This window comes from Grus americana, chromosome 3 (assembly GCF_028858705.1).
Source record: "Grus americana isolate bGruAme1 chromosome 3, bGruAme1.mat, whole genome shotgun sequence".
In the NCBI taxonomy this organism is placed as follows: domain Eukaryota; kingdom Metazoa; phylum Chordata; class Aves; order Gruiformes; family Gruidae; genus Grus; species Grus americana.
The window spans coordinates 74,581,164-74,597,174 of NC_072854.1; the positions used below are offsets into that span (position 1 = coordinate 74,581,164).

The 16,011-nt window shown below is 43.6% G+C and overlaps 1 protein-coding gene across 4 annotated transcripts; it reads left to right on the forward strand.

Moving 5' to 3' along the window:
- Positions 1–107: 107 nt before the first annotated feature.
- Positions 108–13,013, forward strand: PNLDC1 (PARN like ribonuclease domain containing exonuclease 1). Of its 4 annotated transcripts, none has more exons than XM_054820260.1 (19): positions 111–471; positions 896–953; positions 1,070–1,143; positions 2,099–2,132; positions 2,256–2,379; positions 3,111–3,199; positions 3,488–3,588; positions 4,912–4,991; positions 6,553–6,690; positions 7,618–7,687; positions 7,937–8,022; positions 8,245–8,300; positions 9,415–9,482; positions 10,315–10,368; positions 10,585–10,627; positions 11,200–11,299; positions 11,784–11,959; positions 12,134–12,232; positions 12,818–13,013. In XM_054820260.1, exons 1-19 carry the CDS (start codon positions 291–293, stop codon positions 12,888–12,890), a joined length of 1,704 nt encoding a protein of 567 aa, XP_054676235.1. In that variant the 5' UTR covers positions 111–290; the 3' UTR covers positions 12,891–13,013. The 4 variants fall into 4 exon arrangements, with proteins under 4 accessions (XP_054676238.1, XP_054676235.1, XP_054676236.1 ...); XM_054820261.1 differs by having other exon boundaries at positions 9,418–9,482; XM_054820262.1 differs by lacking the exon at positions 111–471 and adding an exon at positions 503–689.
- Positions 13,014–16,011: the final 2,998 nt, after the last annotated feature.

The window sequence follows — 16,011 nt, forward strand, 5'->3', positions numbered from 1 at the left end:
TTAAATTCCCCTAACTCTTTGCAGCTTTCTTGCAACCCTTAGATTCCAATTTCTTGGACCTCGCAGGTGCACGAGTGCCAGCTGTAGGGAGCAAGAGGCCCCTTTCCCTCCTGTGCCTGCCTGCTGCTCGCCCACATAGCCATGGTGGCAGCCTGTCAGCCCGACCGGCGGGCAGAGCTCCCAAACGCCTCCGGGCTCCCGGGACACGTTTCTCAGCCTTGTAGAGTGCGAGTGGAAACCTCTGCGTCCTTGGGCGCTGCCTGACCCCCTCACCGCCAGCCCGGGTTTCCATGGGTTCTGTCTTTTTTTCTTTAAAGCCGGGGGAAGAGCCGCCCCTGCTGGAGCAGTGCGGGGCACGCAGGCGCGCTGGGCAGGGGGTAGTGCGGCGGCCCGCGATGGAGGTGGGGGCGGCGGGCTTCGAGCGGTGCCTGCCGCGCCTGCGGGCCCGCATCCACCGCGCCGCCTTCCTGGGTGAGCCGCGGGGCGGGGGGGCGGCGGGCCCTTGCCCCGAGGGCATTGAGGTGTATTTTAGCAGATAATGGCGGTGGTGTGTACTAGAACAAAGAACGGAGAGACGCTGGGTTTAAAACAGGCAGCAGAGGTTGGAAAACGAGCGCTCCGTGCGGTGCTGGCCTCGGCCCGCTGCGTTGGGGTCAGGGTGTTCGTTATGGGGAGACGTACGCCACAGGGTGAGGCAGGTCCCGCTCGGGGTGCGGGTGTGTTTCCCTTCCTCGTCCTGCCCCAGGGGTGAGGGAGCTGGAGGCTTGACTGCCACAGCGGTCGGTTGTCTTTTCTCTTGAGCTTGCTGACCGTGCCCTTGGCACAGAGGTTACGGTGAAGGGAAATGTGTGTTTCATATTTCAGATTTTTTTTGTGTTCTTTTCCACCTCAACAGCCCTTGATATGGAGTTTACCGGCTTACATTCAATTTTCCCACAAAATAACGAGCCCAGGTAAAGCTGTTGGACTTGAAATGTGAGGGAGACTTGCTGCTCTAGCTCTGTGAGAACAGCTGGTGCGTTGCAAACCTTCCTGTTTCCCATTCCCCCCACTCTGTTTTTGTTCATAGCCTGTTTGATTCCCCTGCGGAGCGGTACCTGAAGGCCAGGCAGAGTGTTCAGTGCTTCACTGTTACGCAGCTTGGTAAGTGCTGGTCTGACGCAGAAAATAATCTCCCCAAGCCTTAGTGGTAACTGGCCTTTTGCCAGCTGGCCCTGCAGGTAGCTCTGGTCTTAATTCACTTGTTACAGAGTCGTTTGTCTGCTGTGGTAGGTTGGTTGTTGGATTTTTTTTTTGTTACCCCTCTGATGTTTAATACCATCAACTTTTTAATATTTTAAATAACATAAAGCCAGATGGGACCTATCCTTTTTGCTGGTCTGAAGTTGTTCATATTTAAAGATTGCAGGTACAAATACAGGGCTTCTAAAATAGAGGATGCAAGTAAGAAGTAGGTGACAGCAGCTCCTATTCAAGGCTGTGTCATTTGATATAGTGTATGAGTAAGGGGACTATCAGAGAAAAATGAAGGGTAGTATTTCTGATATCCCTAAAATAATTAAAAGATCAGCACAAGAAAGGGCCTGTGGTAGATGGCTATCGACAGTTAAGAACCAGTTAGAGGTCAAGAAACCAGCTCCAAAACTGTTTAAAATATTGTTCAAAGCTTTAGGCTATGTAAGATCTTAATGTGCTTTTGAGGGATTAATAGAAAAAAAAGTAGTAAAAAGCATGTTTCGGTCCTCTGTGGTGCCTAGCTCCTTCCAAATGCTTTTGCAGTGTAGTTGGACCCACAGACCTGTGTATGCATAGTTGGAGATTTTTATCACCAACTCACCTTTTCTCACTGATTGCTCGATTTGCTGTTTAATCAGGCTCGACTCCTTTTCCCACTTAGCACTAAAAGCTTGCTCCTGTTCAGCTCTCAGGGAGCTGGGGAGTGGTCCAGCAGTTCCTGTTAAGATTTGCACTGTGCCATTAGTGAATGGAAAACATGTCCTCTGTCAGGGGATCCGCCCATACCTTATCTCATTTTCACAGTGTCTGTAGACATCCAGCTAAACATTGCCATTTCAATGCAAGTTTCTCTCTCTTGCAGGGCTGGCAATATTCTTAAATGAAAATTCTAACAAGTAAGTAAAAAAGCAGTTTTCTGTTATAATGAAGATGGTGCAGTTGAGATTTTATGCAGAATCTTCCTGGGAGGAGTTACTTCTTGTAGTTATCTTCTAGAGAGATTTTTCTTTTTGTTGTAGGTATGTGGTGCATTCATACAACTTTTTTCTCTTTCCATCAACATTGGGAGTTTCGGATGTGGAATTCACCCTCTCTGCATCTAGCATTCAGTTCCTGTCTCATTATGGCTTTGACTATAATAAGGTATGTAATCTCTCTGCCAGAAATCTGGCATAGATGAAGTCTGTGCAATTACAGGAGAAATTAGGATTAATATTCCTAAATGCTACATTTCTGGGGTAAATAGCATCTTGCTAAAGTATGAACACATCATGTGGTTCATTATCAACAGGGAGGGTGAGTGCTGGTTTTTCTGAACTGCCGTAGAGGCAATAACCACATCTTTGTCAGCCTAAGACAGATATCCCCACCTGAAAAGAAAAAAAAAAAAACCACAACCTATCTCTGGTGAGCTGATGAGTTACTAAACAGACCCTGGTGGGAGTCTTTGCTAGCCATGAATGTGGACAAGTCTCAGTCTACCTGCATCTTATGTATTGCCATATTTCCCATAAAATTCAGACTATGTCATCACATGAGATCACTGTTTAGCAATTTTGGGCAGGAAGCATTGTGATATCTTGACACTTGCAGTATCTCATTAAAGGAAAGGTAAAAGCAGAGCAAAAAAAATTACTACAGTTGACAAAACCCCTTTTCTTTTCTCCATACATAAACATGTCTTCCTTTATGTAAGAATGCATCTTGGATTACCTACAGTCTGTATTTTTGAAGAGGATATTCTGAGAATGAGGAACACCAGCATCTTCCAAGTATATGCTGGGTTTGGACCTAGCTAACCTGCTGTTCTCTAATTTGCTGCAAGAAAGTCCAGGGGAGAGTAACCCACCTGGTATTTTTTTTCCCTCGCTCAGTTCCTCAAAGATGGAATCCCGTACATGAATGAGGTACAGGAGAAGATCCTTAGCCAGCATCTCTTAGCGGGTAGCTGGAAAGTCAGCAGGTGAGCACTGTTCAGAGAGGTGGATCCTCAGTACTGACTTTATTGACAGTTCACCTTCACTCAGATCCCATTTTGTAGAAATATTAAAGCTATTGGTGTGAATGTCTCGTTGCCAGCTGTTCCAGCATGCTGTGATCTGTCTGAAGGAACACAGATCACAGGTTACAATCCAGAGAGTTGCGTGAACGTCAGGCAGTGATGCTTTTGCATTTTCATAGCAAGGCATGAGGCTCCATCTGCAAAGAGCTTTTTCTCACACTCTGCATCTTTCCCCTGATCCTCCTTTAGTGCCCCGGACAGGGATGTGCTGAAGAAGGCTATTGATGAAGTGACCTGTTGGATAGCTGCAGCAGAGGAAGAGGAGACTATGATTCTGCAGGATCTGAGTGGTATGGAACAGGATGCCTCCCGTAGGGACCTGTGGGCTCTGCATGGCTTCATCACTTCTCCTGGACCTCTGGGGCTGCTACTCTCCTTTGCTGCCTGTTTTGTTAAACTACTCTGATGAAAGTGAAAGCATCTGTTCCCATCCTGCCTTTACAGCCCTTTGCCCCTGTCTGTGTCTCAGTTCTTGTCAGGCATTCATCTCTGGATTCTGCTTTTCTGCTTTGTAGGGGTGGTGGGTCTTTCTGTAGGGGAAGTGGATGTCTAGGTGCTTGGAACATACTTTGTGGTAACTGACTTCCATTTTGTGCTGCTTCAGAGCAGCAGCTGGAGAATTTGTAGTTGCTCTGGACCAGGACAACTTTTGACTTGTTTAAATCCTGGGTGATCTGTTTTTTATTTTCTTCCTGAGAAAGGTGGATCTCCTTTCAGAGTTTGTTCCTTCTGTATGTGGAGCAACAAGGAGCCTCATGGAGACACATATATATGCCAGTGGGGATAAACAGGCCGCTTACCACCTGTGTTAGCTTTTGGGTGCCCTGCAGCAGAGCTGAGGAATTTCTGTGCTGTTTTGGAGGAGTTGAGGGACAGGGAATTGTAGCAGAGAGTAGTTTGTATGTTTGATCACAGAAACCAAATCTTAATCCTTTAGATCAGGGAATAAAATACAGAAAAGGTTAGGAAGGACAAAGTATTTAAAGCTTTGTCTGTTGATGCTTTTTTTGCTAAGTGCGAAATACAGGGGGTGGGGAGCATGCTGTGTTTTCTATCTGCTACGTCAGCTGTAGTAGATATGATATTGCTATGTTAATAGGGTCTGGCAACTGTGAGCACCTGTGACAAGAGAGACATTTATTTAAGTAAGCAATAGGACTCATTAAGGTGTCTTCGCATGCTGTTCAGAAGAGGGCTGAGTTAGTTCCTTATCAGCTGTGGGGGAAAATGCATTGCTATCTCTCATCTGTGCTTGGCTTCTGATTGTGTTGCTCTGAAACCTTACAAAACCACAGTCTTTTTCAGAGTAGTAGCATTCCTCCCTCTTCAGTTAGTCTTTTCCTTTCCTCTGTGTTCTGACAAAAGCTTATTTGCCTGAAATTCTCACTATGACTTTTTTTTTGTTGTGGTGGTGGTGTTTTGTTGTTTTTGTTTGTTTTCTGTCATTGCATATGGTAATGTACCAAGATCATACAGTCAGGAGTATTTTCTGTACATGAGGGGAGAAACATCTGGTCGGTCCTTCTGTCTAGAAAAATGTGTTTTTGTAAATAGGCTTGTCTGCACCTCTGAAGTTTTTACTACTCTCTTATTTTTGTTTTGTTTTGTCTCAGGCTACCAGATGTTTGATGTTCAGCTGGTTCTGAGACAGGCTCTCCAAAATGTTTGGACACAGCCTCTTGGAGACAAGAAGGTGGGATGGAAATGTGGACCTTTTGAAAAGAGAGTTTCTATCTAGACAGATAAAACTGGTGTTCTTGCAGGGACTCTGAAATGTTGCTTGTACTTTTAATGTTAGGGTCTAGGAGGAAGAGAAGACAATGACAAAGGAACATTCTGGGAAGTGTTGATTGTGAGATCCCAAGAAAAGGGATTCAGAAAACTGAGTAACTTTGGTTTCTGTTTGTCCTGTAACCACAAAATACCTTGAGCTGGAAATGCGTGTCCTTGGGGCACTTTTGGAGGGACCCTTTCTGTATCTCCAGACTTTATTAGATTTCTCCACAAGAATGTACAGGGGTTTTTTTGTGATTTTTCCTTTGCTGACTTTTGCCATGTAGTTGCTTTGAAGACTTTTATTCTGTCTGTATATGACTGTTGTGGTTTAACCTGGCCAGCAGCTAAAACAACCTCGCAGCTGTTGGCTCACTCCACCCCCACAGTGGGATGGGGGAGAGAATTGAAAAGGAAAAAAAAAGAAAAAGTAAAACTCATGGGTTGAGATAAAGACAGTTTAATAGGACAGAAAAGGAAGATAATAATGATAAAAGATTATATATACAAGTGATGCACAGCACAATTTCTCACCACCTGAAGCTGATGCTCAGCTAGTTCTCGAGCCATGATCCTGTCCCCCGGTCAGCCCCCAGTTATATATGGAGCATGATGTTATGTGGTATGGAATATCTCTTTGAGCAGCCTGGGTCAGCTGTCCTGGCTGTGTCCCCTCCTAACTTCTTGTGCACGCTCAGCCTCCTCGCTGGTGGGGTGGTGTGAGAAGCAGCAAAGGCCTTGGCTCTGTGTAAGCACTGCTCAGCAGTAACAAAAACATCCCTGTGTTATCAACGCTATTTCTAGCACAAATCTAAAACATAGCCCCATGGTAGCTACTATGGAGAAAATTAGCTCTATCCCAGCCAAAACCGCCACAATGACTTGCTGTTTTGCTATTTGCTATTGCTATTTTACATTTGGTGCAGTATTTTCTGAATTAAACCTATGGCTGTGTGCTTCCCAAAACATGAGTATGATACCAGTCAGTTGCTTAGAAATAGACTACAGAAGTCTCTTTTTTTTTTTTTTTTTTTGCATTAGTACTATTTTGGTCTGATAAGCAGTGTCAACAGAGTGACAGATTTACCCAGCCTTCTCACCTGAAGCATAGCCTTCAGGGACTCAGTTTGTGTGATTGCTGTTTGGTTCTGGTTTTTGGTGCCGTGAACTTACTATATTGGTGTCAAGTTAAATTGAATTATGTTTGTGCTCAAAAAACCCCAAACAACTGTGGCAGGAACCATCCTCTTAACAAGAGAAGCATTAATAAGACACCCTTAGAGCAGGTCTCCTTTGTTACGGGCACGCTGATCTCCATATGGAAGAGAAGTGAGACAGTCCTGAGGTGCCAGGGGATGTGCTATTTCTCCATCCTTCATAGCCTAGAAGCTGAACTTGTCCTCAGCATTACTGAATCCCAGTAAGCAACTTACATACAACTATCATGGGAGGCTGAGATACCCAATGACTGCTCTTTTCAGGTAATGGTGAAAAAAGTGAGTCCACAGCATCGTCAGCTTCTGGAGAACTCTCCTTATGACTACTTCCAGAAGGAGCTCATTCTCCTGTCTGCCCGGGGCTTCACCAACCTCTTCCAGACACTTGTTAAAGCCAAGAAGGTAAAATGCCTCATCTCTACTCATTTTTCATCTCTTTGATTTGCTGCACTGGATGTAGAGGGCTGATAAAGTAGTAATTTGTATTAAATGACTCAGCTCATTCAGTGTGATCATCCTGTTTAGTTGTCAGTAAAGCTGAGATTAATTCTTCGATTGCAGTCATGGTTAGAAAAAATGAGTGTTAAACATTACATCTTCTTACTGACCAGGTCCCACTCCCAAAGCATGCTCAAAATTATGAATGCAAACACTAGATTTCTTTGTGTTACTTTTCTATTAGTCCTGCAATCCTAGTGCAGCCCGGGAAGAAGGAACCAGGACACGTTCTGCAATGTGTTTCTTATGTCACTTGAGAAAATGCAGGAGTCCACAGTGTTGAAAATCCTTGTGTCACACAGCATGAGTCACCATCTAAGAAAGCTGAGCCGATTCTTGCCTTTTGGGCAAGTTATGCTTTTCAGCATGTGACAGACCAGTTTAGTGGACCATGTGGACCATTGGTCTGATTATGCGTGGAAATTTTTATGTTCTGTATGCAGATTATTGAATGAATTTCAGCTTCGGAAGACTATGGGTGATGTGCAGGGAAAGGCTGTTCCTCCCCTTGTGAGTAAGCCTATAAATCTGATCACTGGAAGTCTTTGCCAGTGTTCAGCTGAGCTGAGAATCCACCTAGCTCCTTAGGTCCACTCAAACTAGAATGCTGCTGAAAAAATAACCTCTTCTGAGAGTCCACAAGTCTGATTTCCTGAAAGCAGTAGTACTCCTGTGAGCTTTGCAGCCTGAATGACTTTTGTGTGAGTGTGTGTGGATGCAGTCCACCAGAGGAAAGGATTACAGCTGTTGAGCATGCCTAATATTGGTTATCTCTGAGCTCTCTTCAAAAATCTGCTCCAATGGGCTGTTACGTTTATATTCTTCCCGTAGCCCCTGGTGGGACACAACATGCTTATGGACCTTATGCATCTTCACGACAAGTTCTACAAGCCCCTTCCAGGTAATGCTGTATATAGCCGCTGTCCCTGGGCTGCTGCCTTTGCAGTGGGGATGGGACAGTAAGCACAGCGGTCATTTCCCACCCCAGCCACCCCCAGTGCTTGGCAAGCAGCAGTGCTAGTTGCCTCTTCTGAGCTCTAACTGCTGAAGTGGTGCATCATTCCTCTGACTTCATCTCTCTTACTCATTTGAAATACCGTTGGCTTTTTCTCAGTTTTACAATGTCTGTCTCCACATGTTTTGCTTTCAGAAAGCTATGAGGAGTTTAAAAGGAACATTCACAACCTGTTTCCTGTCCTCATAGACACCAAGACTGTAACAAAATCCATCTGGAAGGTGAGATGCCAACGTCTTTTTGTTTGGAGTTACAAAAGTCTTTCACCCAAAAGAGAGGGTATCTTTCTTCAGTGCCCTGTGGTTACAGAACTGTGACTGATTGTCACTGTTGCCCTGAGACATTCTGATTTTCGACCTTATTTAATGAATCATTAGTACCAGTAAATGAGCTCACTTACCACGAGGTCTGTCTTGGTTTCCTAACACGTTCTTCTTTTATAGAAATGTCCATTTCCTCGAGTATCTAATCTTTTAGAGGTGTATGCGGTTTTGTGCAGGTAAGTGGTGGGCGATAAAGCCTTCAGCAATCCCTTTTTCTTGGGAAAGGTATTCAAAGTCAGTCATTTCATGTGTTCATACTTCCCTTCCTCCCAAATGCTTTTCAGCTGGTTTCTTGTCTTCCTAAATTTAAGAGCAAAAGACTTGCTTATCTTTCTTACAGAGTAACTGTGGAGTAGATTATTTGTTCTAAGTCACTTCTCATATTGTACCACCATTACTTCATTGGTCACAAGTTTGGCTTGCAGACAACCTTATATACAACTTGAATTGTATGTTGCTTATGTCATGTTTAGAAATGAGTGAGTTTCAGTTCTCTGAAGTAATTTCAAAGCCAGCTCCCAAGAAAGAGCTGCACCAAGCCCAAAGCTGTAACTAAATACTTTGTTCAGATGGCGCACGTGAGTAGATATCATATCTCGTGAGCTTAGCCATGATGTGGTAGAAGAGTTTTTTGGGTTGGTTTTTTTTTTTACACTTCTGTTGTGGCTAAATTGTTTTCATGGCAATTTTGTTCAGAAAAGTAAAATTTTGCCTGTTTTCCCCTCACCCTCTACTACCAAGAAGGAAATGCAAAATTAGTGCTTATAAAAACAGTACTGGGATTCTGGTTTTGTTTGTTTGGGATTATTTTTCTGTTTGTTTTGGTTTTTTTCAATCTCAGACTGCAGATTCCCAAAGTTTTTATGCTTGCTTGTTCTTTCTTTTATTTCAGTCATTTCATGGGTATCTGTTTATTAATCTGTCCCCCAGAGTGTCCCCATTCAAATAGAACCATCTAGTCAACCCCTTTCCTTGGAGTTTTCCATTTATTTCTAGGTTGGTTTTTTTTTTTTCCTTTTCTTTTTTTGTATGCACTTAGAGCAGATTTGCTGCTTAGAAGGTTTGATTGGGGGAAGAGACTGAGGAAGTATTTATGAGTTAGTTTTCAGGAAGAAAACTGGTAGATATTCTTCAGCGAAGTATCTTAGCCTTTTCATCAAATACTACCAAAGTTCCTTTTAAAATCTTCAGTAGCTTTTTCTGAATGAAGCCACAGGTCACTAGTGAACAATAATTTGTCTCTCACATACTGAAGAAAGACAAAAATCTTACACATTCTCTTGTCTTCAGCAGCAACCTAAATCCCGAAGATGCAGCGTGCCCGGTGATAGCCCTTGCAAGTGACTGCTCAAGATATGGTATGTTCTTAAGCAAATTTTCAACGTCAGGTAGCTGAAAGGGTTTCGTTTTACTTTGTGGATGTCTATGTGCAAAGCGTGAGTAAGTGCCAGTGGGTCTGCTGAGTTTGTGCAGAGCTGCCAATACACATTTTTGTCCAGGCCCAATGCCTGAGCTTCTGAAATGTCATGTGTTCTGCATGTCCCTGGTCACAGGTTTGCATCATGCTGCTAGTACAAAAGGCATTACACCAAGTTGGGCTCAACTGAGCCTGACTTGGGGCTGTGGAGAGTTGGTAGCCCTTGGAAGGGGCAAGGGGAGGTGGGCAGCAGTGGTCCTAGAATGGAAAATAGTGGGAGCTAATGGCAGGGAGGTCCCAGAAGGTAGTAGGAGCTCAGTGGCTGGCGTGCAGGGTTATTGGTGCTGCGTGTGCAGGAGGTTGTGTTCAGCGCATGGTGTGATACTGGCTGCGAGGCAGATGTTTCCTGGTTTCTCCTGGCAGCATGGGGTCCTGCAGCGCAGGGCCTCCTGTGTTTTGTAATGGTTCCCATACCATCTGTAATGTATACGACACAACTTGGTTTAAATCTTCGTAAAAGTTTAATTTTTTTGATGTGTGTCTCACTAAGCTTTTCAGCCATTTGTGTAACTGCTATCTTTTTGTTGGTGGTGTTTTAAAATTCATGGTAGAAGCATAGATTTTCTATGGGGTGTAAAGGTTTCAGGGTGAGGAAGGAAGCAGAGCTGGGCTGAGGGAGGAACCCAATACAGAACAGTGAATCTTATGAATGTTAGGATTCTGCAGCATGCTAAAGTTGTTTACTCCTTTTTGATTTTGTTGGACACTTACAGCTGAGAAGTCGTCTCCTCATGAGGCAGGCTATGATGCATTTCTCTGTGGTTCAGGTAAAGTGCTTCGTAAACACTTCTTCAGAGTTTGTGTTGGGACTTGGCAATTCCTTTCCTGCTCTGTAGCTCTATTTGATGCCAAGAAATATTTGTTTATATACAGTCTATTGCTTTTAGTAACTTAGCCGCACTTCAGTGAGTTTTTGCTTTCCATTTGTTTAGTTATGTTTCTTTAGCTTTGTTCTAATGCCACCTCATTATTCCTCCTCCTAGTTCTTCTGAAGTCAGCTCATTTGCTACTGTGCAGATCCACAGAGTAAGTGATGTTTAAATGTTCACTGAAAATTGTATTACATGGATGGATCCTGTGGAAAACAATCGTCAGTTCGCTCTGGCTGACTTCTTGTTTTGCAGGCTGGCCTTCCTTTCGGATAAGAGAAAGTGTTACTGGAAATGTCACTGTTCTAATTAAATTTTTATTTTATAAGTCCGAAAGTAGTAGCTTTATGTCAAAGTTGACATTTAAAAAATGAAATCAGAGGCCATGCGATGGCTCAGAGGTTGGGAAATGGCATTGTGACTCCTTTATCCTTAAACAAGCTCTCTCAAGTTCAGTTCACTTGGGTAAGGGTCAAATAATTTTCCATTAGTTTCCATTTTTGAAATTTGTGTGATTCAGTGCCTTCAGTTAATTTCCAAAGAGGCAACTGTTCAAATCCTTTCCCTTTGCTTGCAGCTTTTTGACTTCTGTAGAAGATACCAAGATCTCAAATACTTATTTTGTCACTAGTCAAAGCGCTTCTTCAGGAGCTCTGTGCTCCAGAGACACTGTGCAGCAGTGCAGTGCTGGAGAAACAAAACTTTGTTCCATTTTGTTTTCTGATGTAGTGATGCAGTGGAGGCTGATCCTTCTTTCTCCCAGTATCTTACAGTGTTAGCCGAGTATCTGAACAAAGTGAATTTCATCCGAGGTGGTGTTTCAAGCATTGTGCGTATGAATTGCAGGTCTGTGACCAGTTTGTGGGGTGGGTAAGTCAGTAGCCTACTTGATGGCTTCATTAGAGGAGAAAAATCCACCAGTGCCTGGCCCTACCTTGGCAAAAGTTGTCGTCATACAAATGACACAATTGACCTTTCAAAATAGCAAATGAGTTGAATTTCTGCTTTGTGAAATGTATTAATATTGTTTCCTGTAAGATTACATTAGTCAGTTTATATCGCCCTAATTCTCTCTGCTCTGTAAGAGAGCCTCTGTTTCTCTGGTGGTTTCTCCATGGTAATGGTGACAATTTGCTTTTATGACTCATGTTTAGAAGAGTCTTGGGACAAAATAAAAATAATTTCACACGAACAGTTGTGTTATACAACCTGTCTTATTTATATGTCACATTTTGGATATATTCTGATTATATTAGTAGTGCTTCTGTAGTATTTCTGAACTCAGATATGTCTCAGTATTACACATTTTCCAGAATTTTTCTGGGGAAGATGCTCCCTGCCAACATCCCCCTGTCTTGATTGTCCATGTCCGAGACTGGCCAGGGATGAATGAAAGGCAGATTTACCAAGAGTTTAAAGCTCTTTGTCGCTTTGATGTCAGACGGCTTTCAAAGAACCAGTTCATTCTGCTCTCCAATAAATTTAAGCAGTAAGTGACCAGAAAGTCTTAATTTTCTGTCCCTTGATCCTCTTTGACGCAAGTCTTTACCTCCTCACCTCCCTCTGCCGTGACAGCTCTTAGATCAAGAGATTCTTCTCCTGAGCTGTGGGATGCTGTTAGCAGCCTGCAAACCACGGCTCATGACATCTGCTTTCCTTACAGCGTCAGGCTTGTTCTGCGAGACTATAAGCATCACCCTCATCTGCGTGTTTCCGTCTATCGCCACTGGAGGCACTCTCCGCGCGTGAACTGCCTGCTGCAGTGAGTTGGGGAAACCACGGGGAGGGGGAAGGCATTCCTCTCGGGGCACCTGGCCCTGACACGGCAGCGCTCTGACCCTCTTTTGCGATGTCCTTCTGCCAGCCCTTCAGGAGAACAAGCCGTGCAGAAGCAGGTTTACTTGCCGGTGGCCGCTTGTGAGCGGTCAGCCCTGGGCAGCTAGACTTCAATCTTGATCCTGATTAACCGGGGAACGTTACCCCATGGATAGCACAAACCCCTGTATGTCCTATCATACCAGACAGAGGGTTGTCTTAATGAGCTGTAGTGCTAGCTCTAACAAGGTTGAGGACGGCGAGGCAGAGTCTCCCAGGTGTGGGATGGATGTGTGTGTTTTGTTGGTTTTGTGGGGGTTTTTTTTTCCTACAGCAGAGTTGAAAGCTCGGTAGTAGGAGAGAATTCCAGATTCAAAGTGCACCCCTCTCGTGAGGCCAGTGGCGGCAGTACTCATGAAGGGTGAATTTCTGACCTGACATAGCTTGGAAAAGAATCTCAGTGCTTAATAAGAACAAAATTAAGCCCTAAATGTAAGTAGCCTAACACCATTTTACTGTTTTTGCCCTTTAGAGTCTCTGGTATTGTGGCACTGTGGTCTCTCCTGGCCTTTGTACTTGGAGGAGCTCCGTGCTGTTCGTTCTAAAGGACTGCCTTACAGATGAGAGACGAGGAACGCAGATCTTATTTTTTGTGTTTGTCTATGTTTTGTTTCATTTCATTTCATTCCATTCAATAAACTATAAGCAAAGAAAACCCAAACAACAAAGCTATGAATAGTGTTTTAAATTGCTTTCTTGAAAAATGTGCTTTTAAAGATGATGTGTTGGTTTCCAATTTGTGGTATTTTGAAATCTGTTCAAAGCATAGTCCCCTCCTGAAGAGGGGTGAGATGGTTCTTTCGATGCCTAATTTACTGTGATCCTCTGTTGGTTCTTCACAGTTATTCATAACCCCAGTTTGTTCCCAGTGCTTGCGCTGCTGCATAAAACACATTTCTGATAAAGTTCGGGAAGTTATGAAAGAGGCTATTTTTAGAGTCAGTTGTAAAGCAGGGGAAATGTCACTGCTTACCAAATGAAAATGGGCAGAGTTGATGGAGAAACCATTCTTGGGGCTCATGAAAAGTTCTGGGGAATAGTAAATAATTTGCAGTGCTGTGAGTGTTGTGCAGTGGTATTTTCAGTGGCGGTGGAGCTGAGCATAGACAGATCAGTGGAATTTATCAGCTTCCAATCTGTAGAATGTGCACAGGTCAGGTGAGTTGGCACACATTTCTGTTTGCTTCTAGCGCACAGCATGTGAGTGGTTCTTTATGCAAAAATATCATGAGACGTTGATCAGTTTCTCTGATACCGTTGAAGTGTTTGTCAGTTCACAGACTGTGGTCTTCAGAAATTTTCCTTACGAACTTCCTCCTTCTCTTAAAAACAACCTGGATCCGTGGTTTCCACATAATGGTCCCTAGAGTTCATCAGAGACACCTAATTGGATGGGGCCCATGGTCATCAAGTGCATAGGATCTGCCTTTAAATGGACTCCAAAACAGGAGCTGCGGCTGCAGAGGACCTGCAAGCAGCAGCAGGGTATCGCGGTGTGCATGAAGATCACGTGCTCTCTGCTGTGACCCGTTCGCTGCTTTGCTGCTCTTCAGCAGAAAAGGGCAGGGTAGCCTCCCATGTGGCTTTCCAGTTCTGCGTAGCCTGTGGTTTACAGCTCTTATTTCATAAGCCAGCCCCTAGCAAAGCAAGGAACTGACTTCTCGATGACTTTTTTTTGTAACCCCTTCAGTGATGGGGTTCTCTGTCGCAGTGTTCCTTTAAGTACCAGTGTAAGTATCTCCTTATTTATTCTGTAATGTTTTTTGGTTTTTAGCATTGCGAGAGACCTCCATTGTGTCAAGGAGAGCACAGGCTCTGTGTGTGGTGTAGATTTGGGAAATTTTTCACTGGGTTTTACGTGCAGTAGCATGCATTTTCCCATAAAAATACTCTTCTTGGCTTATATGGGAAACGTGATACCCTTGTTCTCTGGGGCCCGCATTCAGCTAGCTGCTTAAATGTGGGGAGATGCAGCTTCACGTTCATCTAATCTTTACGGTCTGGGGATCGTGAAGATACAGATGCTGTTACCTTTGATAAGCACGGTGGTTTTTAAGGGAGCGTGCACTTTGAAGGAAGAAAGAAATTGTTTGTTTTGCCTTAATTTTGCTCCCTTTCTCCCATTTTCTTCTCTGAGCGGCATATAGACAAATAATGAATTAGTTCCCTGCAGTACTATGCTCTGTCTTGGTTCACCCTCTAGAAAAACACATTTCCCTGTGGAAGAAAGCAGAGATCCTTTCACCCTTTTTTGAGAAAAATCCCATGGGTCTGACCATGCCTTCTCCCTTTCCAAGGGACAGGTATACCTCATGTAGCAACATCGAGTAGTGAATCAAGAGACTTGGCTTTCTGCATTAGAGCTGGGAGAACTTCTAAATAACAGTTGCTGTAGATCTACTAGATATTCCTGCTATAAATCAGTTAAGTTTACATGCAGAGTAAATACATGAAAAAGAAATGACAGTGGGTTGAGCATACTCTGATCTCCCTCCTAGGGGAGGATTTACAGAAATAAGTTGCCCGTCTGTAGTAACCTAGGGTCGCTCACTGCTCGGAGCCTTTAAAAGACATCATTCAGATGTACTAGCAGCCAATTCCCATGAAATGGGTTAGCTGGGGGCTACTCTAACAAATCAGAGCAGCAGCTCTTAGCTGTGGGAACAGATTTACAAGTTTTTCTGAGTGGCTGTAGATCAAGACGAAATCTACCTGAACTGCCAATCTGGCCATTCCCCCACAGCTGTTGTTTTTGCTCCAGACTAGGGAATTGTTACTAATTGAAGTTGGAAGTATCAAAAGCAGTTCAGGTTATGCTGGTTCATGCGTGTCTCCTGCAAGGAGTTGGGAGTACTCTTGAGTCATGTGAAGCCAATTCAAGGTGGTGCAACCTGTCTCCTAACTCTGGCTCTGGAGGGCTGCGTGTCAAAATTGCTGAGTGGCTCCAAGGGCTGGCAGCTGGGAAAATCCAACCTGCTTCCCCAAGACAGTGATAAAGGCACTGCAAAGTCCATAGCAGTAGTTAGAGCACACCTGCTTCTCAGCACTGTGGGAAACTTGTGATTCAGCTCTGGGGCTTGAAAGGATAATTCCAACCCTTAATGAAACAAGATGTAAGAAATTAAGTTGTGGAGGTGCGCATTAAAAATACAGCCCTGCAGATGAAGCATTGCAGATCAGAATATTTGTAAGAACAATTTGATTTTTGATATATTGAATTTTTTTAAAAAAATATATTCAAGATTAAATATGTGGGTTTTGAGATAACATCTCTACTCTGGTGGGAAGCCTCTTGGGGCACCTCCTGTTGCTGAACACCCAGAGTGGAAGTCTTGCAATGGAGGAGCTCAGCATTGTCTCAGATTAAAAGAAACACTGTCATACCAGACTGTTGTTGAGAAATTTTATTTTTATCATTAATTTTGAAAAATAAATAAAATCCCAACAACACTGTTCAATTATGCAAAAATGTCTATGGATCCATATACAGTAAAGGCAAAACTATCTCTAAATATTCCTTAAAACATCATTCTTACCACTCATGGCTTCAGTGGTGACACACCACATACACACTGGCATCGGAGGAGAGTAGGATTTACCTCTCTTAAAAGTCAAGGTACTCTTTTTATATAGAAGAAAAATTTATATACTCCTATGTTTTCTAAT